General features: G+C 41.8%; 1 protein-coding gene across 6 annotated transcripts in view; it reads left to right on the top strand.

The window, feature by feature from the left end:
* The window catches only part of WDR20 (WD repeat domain 20), a 67,716-nt gene that overhangs the window by 24,004 nt on the left and 23,673 nt on the right, over positions 1 to 20,039 (top strand). For 4 of the 6 annotated variants that reach the window (XR_015556053.1, XM_004434267.3, XM_014790550.2 and 1 more), the window contains exon 2: positions 16,949 to 17,131. The exons of 1 other annotated variant lie outside the window; for it this stretch is intronic. Coding sequence is in view for 2 of the 5 variants with exons in the window: in XM_004434267.3 (XP_004434324.1) it covers positions 16,949 to 17,131 (183 nt within the window). In the remaining 3 variants the exon portion in view is untranslated. Of the gene's footprint in view, positions 1 to 16,491; positions 16,549 to 16,948; positions 17,132 to 20,039 lie in introns of those variants that run through there. One more of the 6 variants, XM_087447921.1, reaches the window with a different exon arrangement.

Here is a 20,039-nt window from a genome sequence, read left to right as displayed (position 1 = left end):
CTATTTTATTGCCTTTTCTTAATATTCATTTATTTACAGTATGTCAGAGAAGTGGAATGTAAAAAAGGCTTTGAGATCATAGTCTAACATTTTCACGTACCTAGTCATCACATTATATGTGCTGCTCAGTATTTTTGTCTCAGAAATTAACTTGTACTTTCATTGAGGTATAAATTGGTATACTAGACAGCTCTGACCTCTGAACTCATATTATTTTTACAACTTTAAAAAGTTATGCTACATTGAATTTAGTAAAATCTTAAGTGGTTGGAAAAAGTAATTTTGCTGGCTTTGCTTTTTAGTCCAGCTGTGTTATGAAAGTGAAGTGAATAAGTATCAGCAGATTGAGCACTGCTTTGACCCAGGGGACAGTTGTCATCTCTGGTGATGGGAGAGGGCTTGTCCTTTAGGCTCTAGGGGCTTCTTCTTACCTCTTTGACCTTCCTCCCTTCTTACTTTCAACCCCCCCACCCCACCCCCCACACACATTTATACACACATGCATTTTTGGACAGGCAACTAAATAGAAAAATATATTTATTTTTAAAATGCCTGTGAGGAATCAAATTCTTGTTTCCATGCTAACTTACTATATTTCTTGGCTTGAATACATTTAACAAGTATAAAATGATATTATTTACTTAGTAATGATAATAGCTAATACTTACATAGCACTTTGTGCTGGCAGTATTCTAATCATTTTACATATTTTAACTTCTTAATCCTCAAGCACTGTATATGGTAGGAACTATTTTATTATCCCCATTTGCCCGTTTTGTGGAAAGGCAAATAACTTCTCCAGACTCCCAGGGCTAGGTACTGCAGAACCCGAACTGCATCCTGGTTCCATGGTCTGTGCTCCTAACCACTCCTCAAAGTGAAATGTAGATTTTCAGTCAGCGCTTTCTCTATAACATGTTGCTTTACACATTTGAAATGGTACACCATTCAGTGTTTTTGTTTTCCTGGGTTAGGACCTGTGTGGAGGATGGGATTGACGTGTGAGTTCACAAAGAGAAATAATTCAGGTCCTTTAAAAATGTTAAATAATTGAGTTGTTTGCCAGGGACTCAGGCATGAGAAGCGTATCGTGTGATGAAGGCAGGTGGCCTTCTGGAATAGGACAATGCTGGGCTCGAATACCGGCCTCACAGTGCCTTTCTCAGCATCGTCTTGCACTAGGACAGTCCCTGGCTGGTTCTCTGGGCTTTGCCATTCTCTTCCTCCTTCGGGTCCTTGAATGTGCCATGGTTTCTTGCTGCCCTGCATGCACCTATGTGGCTTGAGGTCCGAAAGCTTGGTGAGAACGGTACTCGGACTTGCTGTGGACAACAATAAAATTTGGGGATGTTGCATTATTGAGTGTCTCTTCAAATTTAATGACAAATCTACTTACAGTACTCTACTTGGAGGAGAGGTCAGAAGATCTTTCTATACCACCCTAAAGACTGCTTTTTGGTTGTAGCCAGGTGCTGCTTTTGGGACTTGCTGGTATTTGGAGTTTCAGCCTTTGTCGTAACCATATGTACCTCCAAGCTGAGCTGCTGGCCTGCGTTTCTTAGCTTTCCATATCAGCGCAGCCTTGCTTAAAATTGCTGCCTGTTTCTGCTATCCTTCTTGTATTTGCATACAAAATTTGCAAACATTCTGCTGGCCAGAATTTTATTAGTGGGCATTTGGCTCTGGTGCAGAGGGAAGATTTTCCAGAAGGGAGTCAGCAGCTTTGGAAAGAGCTGTGGGAGCGAGCTTTGGCTTTAGTTGCTCAGGACACAGCCAGCATGAGAACTTTGAGTTATCAAGAGGCAAGCAACTCCCTTCTCCCTACTCAGTTCTCCCTACTCCCTTCTCAGCCTAGAGAAGGCTGGCATCAGTTAGAACATACCTGCGAACTTTGTGCCAACTAAATGAGTGTCATTTGGTTTATGCTAAGCTTAATGAGTTTTGCAGAGTTTTCTGTATTTCTTTACTCTATGTTATAAATAATATAATTTCAAGTTCTGACAACTAGTTATTGTCTGATGTGGAAGCAAGAAGACCACAGGTTAATGGAATGGGGCTTTAGGTTAGGTTACTCTAATGCTTTTCCTGAGTTTACTGGGTATATTGCACTTAGAGGGACTAAAACCAGAGCTCCACGTTTAGCTGCGATGTGAATTGATTGTACGATTTTAGGCAGTTTACCTCTTTGGTCTTAAGTTGTAGCATCTTGAGAGCAGATTTGACTTGTGTGTGTGTGTGTGTGTGTGAGAAAGACTGGCTCTGAGCTAACATCCATTGCCAATCCTCCTCTTTTGCTGAGGAAGATTAGCTTGGAGCTAATGTCTGTGCCCATCTTTCTGTGTTTTGTATATGGGATGCTGCCACAGCATGGCTTGACGAGTGGTGTGTAGGTCCATGCCCGGGATCCGAACCTGCAAACCCCAGGCTACCGAAGCGGAGCATGTGAACTTAACCACTGTGCCACCAGGCCGCCCCCAAATGTGACTTTTTTTAAAGCTCCTCTCCAACTCTGTCCTTTGATTCTATGAATGTAAGACTTATGTTACCTACATTCATATAAGACCATTGTATATAGAGATTTATTATAGAATTATTCACACTGGGAAATGAGTTGCTTCTTCAGTCCACTTCTTTGTGAATAGCTTTATATTTAACTTTTTAAGCTAGTAGTTGCAAGTTTTTAATTACGTATGTTTTATTACATGAGATAATGAATGATAAGTGCTTAGAGTGAAGCAAATGTGCAGTTGTTGCCAAGTGTTAACTTTTGGATTATGGTTGATTTCAGCCTTCAGTGTGGATCTGCTTATTCAGTTCCAAGCTGGTTGGCCTGCTGACCTACATTTAAAATACAGTACTGTTCCCATTGAGACTACGAATACAATACTATCCCTCTTGAGCCTAATATTTTTATGTCAGGCCTCAAGATTTTAACTTTTAAGTGCTAAAATGTTACTGAATATAGAAAAACATTGCATTGTGTAACCCTTTTAGCTGTTTCTTCTGGGTTGAGGATAATGTAGGATTGAGTTTTCCTAGAATCTCTAGAAAAGCGTGTGATTGATGATAAATTCTCAGTTCAATTCTTGTGAGAAAGATGGGGATTCAATTTTAGATCTACATTAGAGAAAAATTGGAAGGTAAACTTGGAACAGATTAGATTTCCCAAAGAAGACTCTGGGAAAAGTTATCTCTGTTTGCCACTGTAGCAAATTAGGAGCACACAGTGAACACTTCTAACACTGTAGAACTATTTGAAGAGTGAAACAATAGAATCAGCCATGGCTTCCTTATCTGTCCCCTGAATGGTTGGCTTCTTTAAAGAATTTTCCTGTCCTTTCTCATCTCATTGAGTGACATCACTGGTGCCACAGAAACATTAATAACAGACTCCAGCAGTCCTAATTGGTGTGAAACTTATAATTTGGCCAGTTTGAAATATATCACCACCTGTTGGTGATAGATCATCCTGCTCCTGCATTTACTTGATATAACAGTAAGCTTCCTTTTATGGTGAATTTTACTGTTCACAAGGCACTTATTTTTCTGTGACCCTGTGCTAGGCCGTGGCTAGCTTTTAAAGCTTTTAAACAACTAGGATAATTTTGAAATAGATTCAGTAGTTTTTTTTTTCTTTTGCTGAGGAAGATAGGCTCTGAGCTAACATCTGTTGCCAATCATCCTGTTTTTGCTTGAAGAAGATTGTCCCTGAGCTAACATCTGTGCTACTCTTCCTTTATTTTGTATGTGGGTCACCACCACAGCATGGCGTGACAAGTGGTGTAGGTCTGCACCCAGGATCCGAACCCGTCAACCCCGGGCTGCCTAAGTGGAGCGTGTGAACTTAACCACTATGCCACTGGGCTGGCCCCAGATTCAGTAGTTTTTCTGGCCTGTGTTTTTTTTCTTTTCCTGTTTAAAAAATTACACAACTAATGTATATAATTATTTACAAAAAGTAAAATTGTCATCTAAATACTACCCTCTCCTTTAAATAACCACTTTTAATTATTTTGGTGAATGTCTTTTCAAATTTTTTTCTTTGCAAATATATACATATAAATAAATATATGGCCCAAACAGAATCATATGTTTTTAATTATGGAAAATTTCCAACTTACACAAAAGTAGAGAGAATGGTATAATGAACTTCCAGATACCTGTCTCCCAGCTTCACCTTGTCAACATATGGCTAGTTTCATTTCGTCTATTATCTCACCCTTCTTGCATTATTTTAAAGCAAATCCTAAACGTCATATCTTTTCTCCTGTATTTTCTATGATACGTGAACTGTTTTGGGAAATAAAACCACATTTTCATAGATAAAATATTTACATTTGAACATAATTTATTCTTTGACAGATTCATAAATATTCTTTACCATTGGTTTCTTGATTTATAAGGATCTTTTTATTAACTTTTTTGCTTTATTCTACAAGACATTCAAAATAACAATATACTCTTATTACTAACAATATGATTACATTATGAATACAGTAAGATTTTTTTATAATTCTTTTTTTTTTTTTTTTTTTAATTTTTGTGTGTGTGTGTGTGTGAGGAAGATCAGCCCTGAGCTAACATCCACGCTAATCCTTCTCTTTTTGCTGAGGAAGACCGGCTCTGAGCTAACATCTATTGCCAATCCTCCTCCTTTTTTTTCCCCAAAGCCCCAGTAGACAGTTGTATGTCATAGTTGCAGATCCTTCTAGTTGCTGTATATAGGACGCGGCCTCAGCATGGCCGGAGAAGCGGTGCATCGGTGCGCGCCCGGGATCCGAACCCGGGCTGCCAGTAGCGGAGCATGCGCACTTAACCACTAAGCCACGGGGCCGGCCCGATTTTTTATAATTCTTTTTGTCTTTAGAATCCTATTTTTTTTATTGTTGCATTTTTCGCTTAATGAAAAAGAAGCATATAACATCCTTCTTTGCTAGTAAGTAAATAACTTCATTTTAAATGGCTGCATGAGATATTGACCCATTTCCTTTCAGGAACACATAGGATGTTAATGTATTGTTATAAACAAAGTTGAGTTGACTGTCTTTGTACATGTGTTTGCTCATTAAAATTTTTTAAATTTCAGGATAGCATACAAAAAGGAATGTGTATAAGTGTAAAGCTCTATTAGTTTTTCACAAAGTAGGATCAACCCCAGATTAAGAAACAGCATTCCTGGCCACCCAGAGCCTCCCCTTGTGACTCCTTCCCCACACTCCTCAAGGGTTATCACTGTCCTCACGTCCAACATCACAGATTGGTTTTGCTTATTTTTAAACTTTATATAAATAGAATTATTTAGTATATGCTTCTTTCATACCTGGCATCTTTTACTCAAGATTATTTTTCGAGATTCAGCCATGTTTATTCTCAGTGCATGTGTTCCATGAGTAGTATTCCGTGTACAGCCTCAGCCTGCTGTCGATGGATGTCTGTGTTAGGCCAGTTTTTGGCTATTATAAATAGTTCACACACTTGAAAAGCATTTTGTAAGGATAAATTGCTAGGAGTTGAATTTGTGGTTAAAGAAAAGGAGGCTTTTGCTACATGTTGCCAAATTGCGCTACATAAAGGCTGTGCCAGTTTACACTCCTGCAGTAGTAGGTGAGGCCTGCCTCTCCACATTCCTGAATGTTCCAGTCTTACTGGTCCACATTTTGAAACTGGTCGCTGTTGCGTTACAAGAGCTATCACCAGTGCCTGATACATTTCAGGTGCCTAAAAATGCTTTTTTAACCTGGTAGGGAAAAAAACATCAGAAATATTTGAGTGGCTATTACTGAGGTGTCCTATAAGACAATTATGCCCTAAAAAATTTTATATTACTTGGGGAGATAAGATATGTGTGAAAAATGACTAACAGCACCAGTGCCAAGTGAGTAGTTCCAGGGATGCTATAAAACTTTAAAGATTTTATTTATTCATTTTTTTCCCCCCAAAGCCCCAGCAGATAGTTGTATGTCATAGGTTCACATCCTTCTAGTTGCTGTACGTGGGACTCGGCCTCGCGCTGGACGGAGAAGTGGTGCCTTGGGGCGCGCCCGGGATCCGAACCCAGGCTGCCAGCATCAGAGCGCGCGCACTTAACCGCTAAGCCACAGAGCCGGCCCTAAAACTTTAGATGAAGGAGAGATCAAAGCTTTTCCTCATAGTAGTGTTTAGGATGGGTCACCTCTCTTTTACTCTCACTGATTTGAGACTACTTCTTCAGCTGAGGCTTGGCTGGATCAGAGACTATTTGAATTACAGAAGCCAAACCTAATATTTTGGCCACCTGTTTAGTGGCTGATCTCCCTTCATTGTGTTCTAAGTTTCATGTTCTCTCGTTCTCTCTAGCTCTCTTGCTTCCTGTTTGAAAACACAGCAATATACTGGCTCCAAAATGCTGTTATTTGATGTAAAATTACTGGTACATATCAGTGTCATTTTTTGAAATTTCATACGTTACAGATTCAGTAGTTCATTGTTCCAACTGAACTTGGGTGATTGAAAAGGTAGCCACAGCTTGATGTGGTTAAAAGCACAATTCTAAGCTCTATGCAACCTTGGGCAGATCACCACTCCTCCCTGGGCCTCAGTTTCTCTGTAGGATGGGAAATGAGGGCTGGAAAATTGCAGGACCTCCACATCATGGGATTTACGGCATTTCTCTCTTAGAATGGGAACTCCTCTGCAGATCACTGCTTATGTTACTCAGCAACTTGAATCGGAAAATTTCAAAATCATCTGTTTGCTGTGCGAAACATAATAAGATTGTCTAAATGTCGGGAAAATAATAGTATAGTAGTGAAGCAGCATCTAGGGACTACTCACTGCCTTGAAACGTTTAATTTACTGGTATTCTCGCAACACTTTTAGAAGGTCATAGAATTCACTCCCCCACGCCTTTCAGGGGGAACTTTAAAAAAAATTATTTTCTAAGAATTTGAATGAGTATCTTTTGCAGAAATAAAAGCATCTTTCCTTTTCTTCTATTTGAGATATTGGTATTCCCTTAGGAAGAGGAGTGCATATTTCTATGCATATTTAACAAAAATAGATCATTTGAATATGTCAGCATTTTAATGTGATGAGATCTGGTGTTAGAATGTGTGCAAATTGAATTTATCTAATGTTTATTCATAGGTTTTCTTTAATGAAGAAATCAGTATTTCATTAGCCTAAGCGAAGTGCCATGACAGCCATTTGTAGCATTTTGAACTGTGATAAGAGGCTTAACCTAAACATGGAGTGCAACATAAGAAAATGAAGAGATGGTGGAGATGTTGCAGTTTAGCAGCTTATTACGTTCATTTTTAAAAAACTACCCTGAAGAAAGAGGAGTAGATTTTATATAGCTAACAGTTTTTAAGTGACAGGCTGCCTTGGGAAAAAATGACACATAACAGCAGAAGTTTGTTTTCAGCAGATATTTGACTGACAGTGCTGGGCTAGGGGAGAAGATGCTTCCCATAATCTCAGCCCTGCTTCCTCTGGACGGCCACCCCCACCCTGCCCAAAGCAGATCTCCAAAGGAGGAGCCTTCCCTGGCTCCTGTGAGAGGTCTTTGGTGAACAGCAAGCAGTTCCACAGATTGTTGCTGTGAAAATTTCATTGAACACATTTGACGCATTTTGTAACCATGCATCTCTTCCCATTTTGGAATGACATAAAGGTGGTACCCTTCGCAGTTTACGTCTCATTTATTTGCCTGTATTCTGATGATGTCTGGCTCATTGTCCTTCCCTTCTCCCTCCATCCATGGAGTTCCCTGCCCCGCTTCTCATGGCCTTGTTCCTGCCTTGCACATGAGAGGAGGTCTGGAATGTGAGTGGTGGGTGCTCCTTCTGGGGTCAGAGCTCATCAGAAGCATGCTAGCAGGCAGCACGCCAGCAATTTGTTTTTAGTAAAGGGAATGGGTCTGGTGTGCCAGTGCAAGTGTGGGCATGTGCTAGTATGTCTGAGAATGAAGGAGGCATGGAAACTAAGGGAAGTTTCTATCTCATTTTGGAAAATTATATTGGAAGGAAAACATGCCCTGAACTTGGCTTCTCCTTTTGTCTTTCTTCAGGAGATTTAGGGCAGAAAGAAATATCGATTTGTTTCCTTATTTATGTTTCTTTGAAGGTATAAATGAATGATGAGCCTGTATGGTAACCAGCAGGTTCCCTTATGTGCTCAGAAAGAGAAATGTGAGTTTAAGAGAGGGGAGCTAACTTTTCCCGAATACCTTTTAAGTGCCAGGTGTTATGCTTGGGACTTTAGTATATTACTCCATTTAATAAAACAGCCTTGAGAGATAAATGCGTTGAGAAGGTAGATCTATGGAATCTGGGCCAAACTGAGCGAGGCTGGACTATTTGGTTCCCACTTCAGCAAGCATAGGAACATGGAGTCACACAGTGATAGAATTTTAGAACTAGGCGCTGCCTCAGATATTATCTTGTCAACTTCCCGTCATAGCGACATGGCTCAGTAGAAGGAACATAGGGGCTGGGATTTAGATGGCCTGGACTCTGCCACTTGCTTCCTCTTGACAACTTATTCTGTTTCCCTGTTTATAAGATGGGAGTGGCAATAGTACTTACGGCACAGGTTTGTACCAAGGGTTAAAAGAACTGATGCGCAAAGGTGCTTTGTCAACTGTAAAGTGATATACCAATATTTGCTAATGGAGATTGTTTTCTTTCACAGGTGGACACCCAAGAAGGCATTAGTTGTTACTTAGGATTTTGGTCAGCAAAAGGATTATATATTGGCTTTTATATTTGTCTGGCTGTGGGTCTCTTCTGGTTCCTATCACTCTACTTTTCTTTCCCTCCATTTTCAGAATTGTTTCATTTCTACAGTAGATATTTAATGATCCCTTCTATGTGCCGGGCCCTCTATTAGGTGTTGGGGAATAAGACAGATAAGTTTCTGTCCTTTTTGAACCACTGAAACTGTAAAATTGATTGATATTTTTTTTCTACTAGGATAAGTGATCCCAAACCTGACTTCTTAACACCCCGATACCTTTTTTTAAATAAGTGTTAGACTCTAAATACCATTGATGCCAATTATGCAGTTATTTTGGATGTAATTATTGGACTGAAGAAACTGAGAAAGATGGACTGTGTGGGCTTTTCACAAGATTAGCCTGGTTTTGTGTCTACTTCAAGGGCAGGTGGGTTGGACTATAGAATTGGCATCTGTGCAGTGCCTCACAGCTGATTGTTACCTGCACGTGAAGTGTGGGCAGTGAAGATGTTTGAAAATCACTGTTTGGTATTTTTTTCTTTAGAGCCAGGTTATTTTCCACTGTGTTGAAGGAAATTTTGATTAACTAGTACGTTGAACTTCATTATAAGGTGAATATATCTCAGCTCTGAGTGGTCAGAGTCTCATTTCATTCAAACCTGTACTTGGAAGGCTTCAGTGTTTCCCCAGGTTTCAACCAGGATGACCAGCTAGGTGTGGTCCAGACCCAGACTGTGTAATCCGTTGCAGGCAGTAGAAACCCCAAGCCTGACTAGGTTAAAAGTCTCCCCCAATAAAAACTGTGGAACAGTCTTTATAATGTGGTTTGTTTTGGATCCCAAGTCTTAAAATAGGACTTCACTGTTCCTCCTATTTCCAAATAGATGCTCCTTGGAGGCCCTGGGAAGTAATCTCTTGTTCAGTTTTGCCTCCTATTTTGGTTGTCTGAGATGTGGTCAAGAGGAATGATAATCGAAAGCACTACATTAGTTCTCTTCTGATTTTCAAATGGCGTAAAGGAGACCTTTGATGCTGCTGGGGCTGCTCCAGCTATTTTTGATTAATGCATTCAGGCCCTCAGTGACTCAACAGCCTCCTGACTTTTTTGTTGTTTTTAAAAGGAGCTGGCCTTTCACAATATATGGAATACAGTTAGTATATTACAGCTAATAAATGTAGCACATAGTGATAGGTACTTGGTGAAGGTCAGGTGAAAGAATGCCTCCCAGGGGTGAGGTCAGGAGAAAGAGACATTTGTGCTGCTGGTGAGCAGATATTGGGGTTAGGGAAGGTATTTTAAGTGAAAGAAGGAATGTAAGGAAAGGCGAGAAGGTGTAAAGAGCACAGGCAGTGTGTGAACAGGGGCCTTGGGGTAATGTGTGTGAAGGGGAAGGGGGTGACAAGGCCCTTCTTAGGAAGGCCTGTGGGTGCCAAGCTAAGGAGTTCAGCCGTCGTTATACTGGGCGCAGAGCCGAGGAGGTTTTGAGTAGGTGAGTGACCCAAGGCTTCATGAAGATTAATCTGGCAAAATGTGTGTGAGGAATTGGATGTGGGTAGAAATGGGTGAAAGGACCCTGGTGCCAAGCCAAGGAGGCTGACCTAGGCTGGGTGGGGGACTGGGGAAGGACAGGCCAGATGAGGTCTCTGAAGTTGTCATTGGGTAGAGGGTGCCATGCAAGGAACCTGACTGAGGCAACAGGCTTAAAGCTTGGGAGAGGGTTGGGGCCGGCCGGGTGGCGCAAGCGGTTAAGCGCGCGCTCCGCTGCAGCGGCCCAGGGTTTGCTGGTTCGGATCCCAGACGCGCACCGACGCACCGCTTGTCAAGCCATGCTGTGGCGGCATCCCATATACAGTGGAGGAAGATGGGCATGGATGTTAGCTCAGGGCCAGTCTTCCTCAGCAAAAAGAGGAAGATTGGCAGGTGTTAGCTCAGGGCTGATCTTCCTCACAAAAAAAAAAAAAAGCTTGGGAGAGGGCTTAAGTATGGGAGGAGCGGGCTTAGGAGGGAAGAGAGTGATTTCTGGTGTAGAGGGGGTGAGCTTCTGGTCTGGCTTGGGTGTTTGGCAGCTGTTAGATATGCCAGAAAAAGGACTCTTTTCTGGCAAGTTCTGTGGGAGTGGTTCTCTCTGAGGTGCTTCCTGGATGGGGAGGGAAAATGTGAAATTTAGGGAAAATAAAGCCCACCCTTATTACCCACAGTGCCCCCCATATATCATAATCTGATATGCATTTTTCAAAAGGTCTTTCTGAGATATTTTCCATATCACATCAAATGCTTCTGGGCACTCAGGAGTATCAAGTAGCAAGTTCCCATGAAGAGGGCTCGGCACAGGCCTGCAGGCCTTCTCTGAGTTCCTCTAATGGCTGTGACGGCGCCAGGGCCCTGAAGTACGAGCAGGCCCACTGAGCCCAGGGGTCCTTTCCCTTTGGTAGACTAGACCCTGCCAGGTTCAGGCCCCTCCTCCACACTCCTGTTGGCTCGGCAGCTGTCCCTTGCAGGCTTGGCGGGGACCTGGGGTGAGGGTGTGAGCTGGAACAGGAGGGTTTCTTTTCTTGTGTGATGCTGGAAAGAAAAACATGACATTTTAAAGTTTGTACTAACTGATCAAGGATTTTGGTAACCTGCTCTGTTTCTGTGGTAGGAATTTTTATTTTTATTTTTTTTAAAGATTTTATTTATTTTATTTTTTTTTCCCCCCAAAGCCCCAGTGGATATTTGTATGTCGTAGCTGCACATCCTTCTAGTTGCTGTATGCGGGACTCGGCCTCAGGATGAACGGAGAAGTGGTGCCTCGATGCGCACCCGGGATCCGAACCCGGGCCACCAGCATCGCAGCGCGCGCACTTAACCACCAAGCCACAGGGCCGGCCCAGAATTTATTTATTTTTCTTTTTTTTTTGTGAGGAAGATCAGCCCTGAGCTAACTTCCAATGCTGACCCTCCTCTTTTTTGCTGAGGAAGATTGGCCCTGAGCTAACGTCTGTGCCCATCTTCCTCTAGTTTATATGGGACACCGCCACAGCATGGCGTGACAAGCAGTGCATCAGTGCACGCCCGGGATCCGAACCTGCGAACCCTGGGCCACCGAAGCGGAGTACATGCACTTAACCATTTGCGCCACCGGGCCAGCCCCTGTGGTAGGAATTTTTAAACCATCATTTAAAATTTTTCTGTTGAGAATGAAACCCTGACAAATTACTTGTAATCAGTAATTCCTTATGCAGAAACTAATGAGCATAATGGTAAAATTTAGTCTTACCATTGAAAAAATTCGGAACAACGGCAGTTTCTTTCATTCAACGGATACTGAGCATTTGTGACATACTGGATAATCTACTGGAGCTGAATAACCAAATATGATCTAATTCTTAAAATTGGTGAGACTTTAATAAATTGGTTCTGCTATAAATTCATGTTTAAGAATTCATCTAATTGGCAATAATTAGGATGCAGAAGCATTAAAAAATCCCCAAGTATCTGTTACCCATCTATGCCGAGTCCAGTGAAAAACAAAAGCTGAAAGCTGAAAAACAAAAGCTAATTTTGTGGAACAATACAATGGTAACTGTTTAATAAAGAAGTTCTGCTCCTTAAAGGAGTTTTTATTATAATTGGTAACAGACATAAAGCAATACTGTAATCATATAAGTGATTAAATACTAAATTTTGTGGAACAAATTAATAAGTACTTGAGAATTGAGATAAAGGAGCCAGCCCATAGAATCCTGGTTGGGAAAATACTGGAGATGGTGGGATTTGAACTGATGGGTATGATTCCTGGGAACAGGGGCAAAGGAGACTATCCCAACCAAGAGGGCGCCCTAATGAAGCCAGGAAAGAGGGGCTGTCTGCTTGCACCAAACTCAGGACGTGCAGTGTAGAGGGCAAGTGAAGGGTGGAGTGGCAAGACAGTGTGGAGTGATTGAGCACAGGCCCTTGACCCCTCAGTTCCTTCCCAGGCTCCTGGGCTATAAAATGTGGATAGTGTTAGTGCCGACTTTGAGGGGTGATGGAAATTAAATGAGATGATGAGTGTGAAGTTCCTGGTACATATAGAAAGTGTTTGATAGATGGAACTTGGTGTTGCTGTTAGGGAGGATGGATGGGGCCAAACCATGGAGGGCAGGATGGCTGTGTACATCGTCATGCTCTGATATGATGGAAATTAGGAAGCCACTGAAGCTTTTGACCACAGGCAGGATGTGACAGGAATGAATTAATAATGGTAGATACCATTTGAGTGCTTCTGTGTGCTCTATGCTTTATATCATTATCTGTGGGCCTCACCCTGCAGGGGAGCTAGTGGGGGGCTTTGTTCTCTGAGGCTGAGAGAGAGGAAACAAGCACCTTGCCTGAGGCCATCTAGCTACCAAGGGGAAGACTAGGTTTGAACCTAGGCCTGACTGGCTCCAAAGTCTGGGCTCTTTCTCCTACCAGACTGCCTCTACCTGGGAAGACATCTGTCAGGGACTGATGACCCCATGGGAAAGAGGAGTGGCTGGCTCAGGTAGTTATTACTGCTACTAAAAAGATGTGTGAGTTCAGAGTACATGTTGCTTCCCCCCCTAAAAAAAAGGACGAGGAAGAGGAAATAGGACAACAACACATCAGTGGAAAAAGAGACAGAACCTGGTGATTGGCTGTAGAGGAAAGAGGACAAGATGAGTGGGAGATGACGATGCTGTTGGAAATGAAGGCAGGCACTGGTAGGCCTGACTTTTCCTCCGTGTGGGAGTGGGCTCCAAAAAGCTCAGGCACCAATGTGGAGTCCATGGGTTTCTCAAAAGTATAATTTCTTATGGCACACATCTGGCAGTCACTTCAGGCTTCACAGTAGTTCTTGATTGGTGTAGGTGACATGTTGCCTGGCTGGACTTCTGCTGTTTTAGTCAGATCAGTGCTGTTGAAGGTTAGGGAGGCGGGAGTGGCCTTAGGTAAGTGAGATTCCAGTGTTCCTTGGCCTGGGTCTACTTTTGTGCCCTAGGACAATGCCTCTCCCACCAGTGCTAAAGGATCAATTTTTAAAATTTCCAGTTTATCTGGACTAATACTTTTGTAAAATAAAAAAAGAATTACTAGAAAAAGAAACTGAAAAAGACATACAGAATGCAAACTCTTATTTTTTATTAGATTCGACAGATCTAAAATTGCTTTGTCAACTTGCTGTGAAAGTTTCTAAACACTTATTCTCAATTTCTGTACTTAATTTTGACTGCAGACTAGAAAACTGTTCATGGGCTGGTACACTTTGAGAGCAGTGATCGAGGAAGAAATTTTGTTAAGCAAATTAGTAAACAGGATGTTTTTGGAATATTTACATGATTAAGAGTAAAAATAGTCTTTCAGTTGGCGTTTAAAATACTTTAGATGTTTGTTCATGTATGATCTAATTGCAGATGATGTCTTTTCAGTAAAGTTCCATGTTGGGGGCTAGGGAGGTAAAATAAATATACCAAGAATTGAGGCTAATGCAGTTATTGTTAGGGATCCATAAGTTTAAACTAGTAGCAATACTTGGAAAAATAGGTGCTTTTACTTCCTCTGTTGTTTCTGAGAACCATTGTATATTGTTTTTCTCATTTAATTTGTGTTAGTATGATTTCTCTGTTAATTTTGGCTTGCCTTGGAGTTGATTTTTATATTTTGGTGCACAATTTTAAGTATTCTATTTTAGGGGGAAGTTCCCTAAGCAAACATTTAAAAAAGTCTCGAGTTAATATGCTGATATAGACATCATGTAATAATTTGTTTATATTTCAAATTTGATTTTTGTCTCTAGCTGCCAGTGTATCTTATTTTATATTTTGAGCTGTTTTTTACTTTTGCTGATATCTTCCTTGCCCTGGTTTGCTATGTTGTTCCCTTAGCCTAGAGTTCTCTTTCCCTACCTTGAGAGCCCAGCCCAGGAGCTGCCTCCCTCAGGCAGCATGTCCTCCTGTGTCAGCACTCCCTGCTCCTTTCTCTGCCTTCTGCAGCTCTCTCTCCCACCTCTGCTGAGCTCACCTTCAGCCTGCCTCATTGAACAGCACTTACTCCTCTCCCCGCTGGCCCCTTTTCTCCCTCCTCCCAAGTCAGGAATTCCTTTTGTTTTGTATCATACTTCATATTACATTTTTCAAGGCTATTTCATGTATATATTTTCTTATTTCATCCTCCAGACAATCCTGTGAAGTTGGTAGAATGGAGATTCTCATCTCCCTTTTAACTGAGCTAAGGCTGGGAGAGTGTCCGCACGGCAGGCACCTTCATTCCTTTGCCCTGGGGCTCCCAGAATTAGTTGTACCACTCAGGTCCAGACTTCCAATGCTCAGGGTTTGAGTTTGCTCAAAGTCGCCTGTAATTTTGAGGTCCTCTTTTCTACTCAGTATTTATATTTGTTATTTAAAAATCAAACATTAGAATACTTGGTATACTGTCACAGGCCTCTTTGGAAGAAAGAAATCTTCAGAACCTAGTGCAAGGAGTGGTCAGTAGAACTAGAGCTGTGGGCCCCAGGGTGGCGCACAAGGCCGAAGTGGATTTTTTTTTTTCTGTTCTTCTTCTTCTTCTTCTTCTTTTTTTTTTTTTTTTGTGAGGAAGATTAGTCCTGAGCTAACATCTGTTGCCAATCCTCCTCTTTTTGCTGAGGAAGATTGGCCCTGGGCTAACATCCATGCCCATCTTCCTCTACTTTCTGTGTGGGACACCTGCCACAGCATGGCTTGATGAGCAGCGCGTTAGGTCCGTTAGGTCCATGCCTGGGATCCAAACCCTCCAACCCCAGGGCGCCGAAGCGGAGCACGCGAACCCAACCACCATGCCACCGGACCAGCCGCCCAAAGTGGATTTATTTATTTATTTATTTATATTTTTGAGGAAGATTGGCCCTGCGCTAACATCTGTTGCCAATCTTCCTCTTTTTTTTCTTTTTACCTACCCAAAGCCCCAGTACATAGTTGTGTATCGTAGTTGTAGAGTTGTAGCTCTTCTATGTGGGACACTGTCTCAGCATGGCTTGATGAATGGTGAGTAGCCCCAGGATCTGAACCAGTGAACCTCGGTCCCCCAAAGCGGAATGTGCAAACTTAACCACTGCGCCACCACTGGGCTGGCCCCCGAAGTAGACGTTTTAAAGGATGTATTCAGCAACGTTAGTTGTGTCCATCTGTGATTTTCAAACACTTGTGGGTGTGCGTGGGTTTCCTTTATTTCAACAATAACAGCCCGGCATATTGAATTGCGCAGAACATTTCTCATGAAGAAAAGAATCCTGCCTTAAGAGGGGGAAGGCACTTTGAAAAATCACTTTTAGCCCAAGTCAGAAGTCATTTGCTTTTTGACTTTGAGGTGTGTGGGTGTGTGTTTTCTCTCCGTCCCCTTTATGGTCAGACAGACTTGGGTTCCAAATCCAGCCCTGCCACTTACTAGGTAGGTATGGTGACCTTGGCTGAGTTATTTAACTTCCCTAAACTTATTTTCTCATCTGTAAAATGAGAGAAATATTACCTACTTTGATGGATCATTATAAGGACAAAAGATGATGCATGTACCGCACTTTGAGTGTGAGCTCGATAAGTGAAAGTTACCTGAAAGCTAATGCAGAAGAGGGACTGTGACTCAGTAAGGGAGTGCCTGCTTATAAATTGGCTGTAGCAGTGGTTCTCAGATCTGAGTGGGCATCATGATCAGCTGGAAGACTTTTTAAACTACAACTTGCTAGGCCTACCCCTGTAGTTTCCTGTTTTTGATCTGGGGTGGGGCTTGAGAATTTGCATTTCTGAGTTTCCAGGTGATGCTGCTGCTGCCACTGCTGGTCTGGGGACCACACTTTGAGAACCACTGGGCTACAGGTAACTCACCAATGAGCATTTAGGTGCTGTAAATATATTTGAAAGCTGAGCTTTTACATGGTTAGTTGCTCTGTTCGAAAACGCTTGGGATGCATTTTGCAAATACTGAATTTAGTATCTCAGGGTGTTTCCTCCTGAAGTCCAGGAGTCTTTGTTAAATATATTTGAAGAAGAATAATTTGCAAAAGTAACAGTTATAAACATATTATGGATAGTCTAACAGTATCAAATTGGCTAAGATATGTTAAAGTGCTTTTATAAAATGCTAAAAACTTGAAAAAATATTTTAAATACCTTTGTTTTTAAGATTGAACATCATAATGGAGTATAAAATAGTGTAACTTAGATTTCTCATCTCAATGTGCTGTTTACCGTATGTATTTTTCTCTTTCTCCTCCAGGCTGCTGACTTGAGTAAACCAATAGATAAAAGGATATACAAAGGAACACAGCCTACTTGTCATGACTTCAACCACCTAACAGCCACAGCAGAAAGTGTCTCTCTCCTAGTGGGCTTTTCCGCAGGCCAAGTCCAGCTTATAGACCCAATCAAAAAAGAAACTAGCAAACTATTTAATGAGGAAGTAAGTAGCACCCTGTCTTAGCTGTTAAGAATCCCTTTAAGAATTTATACGTTCTTACCGAGGGTAGTGGGCCTTATTTTACACTTCGAGCTAAGCCCATTTTTCATTCTCTCAGCTGTCCTACCCAGTAATACCCAAGTTTAAATGTGGTGAATTAACTTGTTGACTTTTACCTTTTCTTCCTTGGGGTAGCTGTTTTGTGCATTTTTTTATGGATCATGCTCAGGTGTCTCTAGCAGACACTTTAAAATTATAATGGAGATAGGGACAAGACTATAACTTGATATTTATAATTTAAATAAGAAAATATAGAATTCCAGACTTTGTTCACATCACCAGAAAATTTCATGTAAATCAAAGAACTTGCTAATATTTCCTTAGGTTCTTAAATTGTAGTTAAAGCTTTTGTGTGTGTGTTTGACAGGCGTTTGGCTAAGGAGTAATTCTCTTGCTCTTGAAAATATTTGCTGTAAAATCACCTTTGACATAGGTGGCACTTAAAATTGGATCACGTGACATAGCTTTTGCCAATGTTGTAGTATATACTGGGATTTTCTAGTATCTTCAGTTTCATTCTGGAAGGAGCCTGAGATATCTGAGCTATCTGTTCAAGAACATGTCAGAACTGCTAAATGTGACAGATAGCAGTGGCCAAATAGATTATATTTGTTAAAGCTCTTGGAGTAGCTTTTCAGCCCCAACTATTGCCATTACATATCTGATATTATCCCTCCTCTGTTTCAGTATGACTTTCCAGCAAGTGGAAGAGATGAGGTAGGCTTGCTGAGTTAGAAGCCCTGGGTTCCAGTCTCTACTTATGCCCTCAACCCTGACGTGCCAGGGGTCTGGTCACATGGGATCCCTCTCAGGAATGATGAGTGGTTTTGCATTGTTGCCTGGTTTCACTGTCATTAACTTGGAACAGAAGCTCATTATAGTTTCTGGTTTTTAAGAAATAATTTTGTTTGGGGAAGAGTATTCAACTTGACAAATTGCAGTTAAAGTTCTGATTCTTTTGCAGTTGTTATGGTATATACTGTCCATGCATATCCAGTACCCACCCACGGTGCTCCTGTTTGACATTGCCAGTGGATTTGGTGAAATCTTTTGAACCATGCCATCGCCTCTTCTAGTTTCATCTGGGTTGACTGGAAAAAAAACTTGTCACCTGGATTGACAAATTGTAGAGGAAAAGTATTTAATCCTATTTTCTGTTAGATTATTCTATTTACCTAGATATTTTATTACTATCATCTGAGGAAGTGATTTCTAAGTAGCTGGATGATTTTTTTTTTTTTTTTTTTGGTGAGGGAGTGTGGGGCCACAAAACCAGCCTCTCTTTGCTGTTACTAGAAATTGTGAATTTGGAGTCATTGTGGGGTTTTGTTTGAGTTTAGGTAGGGGCCGTGTCATTGAGGGGGAAGAGATTGTAACCGTGTAAAAGGCTGTTGGTAAACAGGATGGGGAGGCTGCTGTGGCTGAGGATGGCACAGAATGCCACTTAGAGAACAAGAAGGCTTTGTGTGTGGTTGCTGGAGGAGGGCGGGAGTCAGAGACCACAGGTCCCTAGAGTCTCAGGGCCCTGAGAATACCTCTGATACATCAGCCAGACCCATGCCTTACTCTGGACAACTGGGAGTTGCAGGCTAGAAAGCAGGTCCTCACTCTTAATGATTTAAGCATGAGTTATGTTATACTGTGTTTACATTCTATTTGAAAAATGGCTGTTCAGAATGCTAGGACTGTGTATGGTTTAATGCCAACTTGGCATTTGTAGCTTGAGGCTGAAATTGATTGCCCTTCACAGTAAGGAAATTCTTTGGCTGTATGGATTGCATTTTCATCAGAGTTTGGTCAGGATGTCTAAGCACAAGGCTCGTCAGAGGTTTGTTTCTCAAAGAGCACCAGGAATGGTAGTTGCAACACTTGTCATGCCATGCTTTGCACTGGTATGAGATTTAGCAGTTTCAGGGTGTTTTATTTTATTTTTTTTTATTTCTTTATTTTTTTTAAAGATTTTATTTATTTATTTTTTCCCCCCAAAGCCCCAGTACATAGCTGTATGTCATAGCTGCACATCCTTCTAGTTGCTGTATGTGGGACGCGGCCCCAGCATGGCCGGAGAAGCGGTGCGTCAGTGCGCGCCCGGGATCCGAACCCGGGCCGCCAGCAGCGGAGTGCGTGCACTTAACCGCTAAGCCATGGGGCCGGCCCAAGGGTGTTTTATATATTTCCTCTGCATGGGATGGTGGGCAGCTGTCCCATTTTACAGATGAGGAAACAGTCAAAGAGAAGGTAAGTGAATTGTCCAGATTAGGCAGCAAATTGATAATAGAGTTGGAGTTAGAAATTAATTCCACAAGCTCTTATTGGTCATAGACTGTAAGCCCCACCATGTGTGGTTTCCAGATGGGTGGGCCCTTGCCTTCCCAGGAGCTCATAGTTTAGTAAGATGGACAGAGAGGGTACTGGGGCATGTGTTATCATAGTGTTTTGTACAGAGTACCAAGGGATATGTGTTAACTGTATTCTTCAGTATGTATCAAATATCATTAAAAAAAAAAAGTTCAGTTCAGTGGAGGGAGTCCAAGAAGGCTTCCAGAAGGTAGCATTTGCTCTGGGTCTTGAAAGATGTGTAGGAGTTGGAGGAGGGTGAGAAAGGCCTTCAAAGCTGGAGGAAACAACTCGGTGTGTAGAAGAACATCAAGTCACCAGGTGTGGCCAAATCACAACATGTGGGCCTTGGAGTGGCGGGAGTCAAAGCCAGACAGATAAATTGGAATCAGATTGTAAAAGCCCTTTCATGACACGCAAGAAATTTAGATCTGACACTGGAGGCTGTGGGGGAACCTTTGCACTCTTAATCAAGGGAGTGACAGGATCAAATGTGTTTTTTTAGAACTCTTGT

This window comes from Ceratotherium simum, chromosome 24 (assembly GCF_057802395.1).
Source record: "Ceratotherium simum simum isolate JZ-2026a chromosome 24, ASM5780239v1, whole genome shotgun sequence".
Taxonomy (NCBI): Eukaryota; Metazoa; Chordata; class Mammalia; order Perissodactyla; family Rhinocerotidae; genus Ceratotherium; species Ceratotherium simum.
This window is presented reverse-complemented; position numbering and strand designations above follow the sequence as displayed.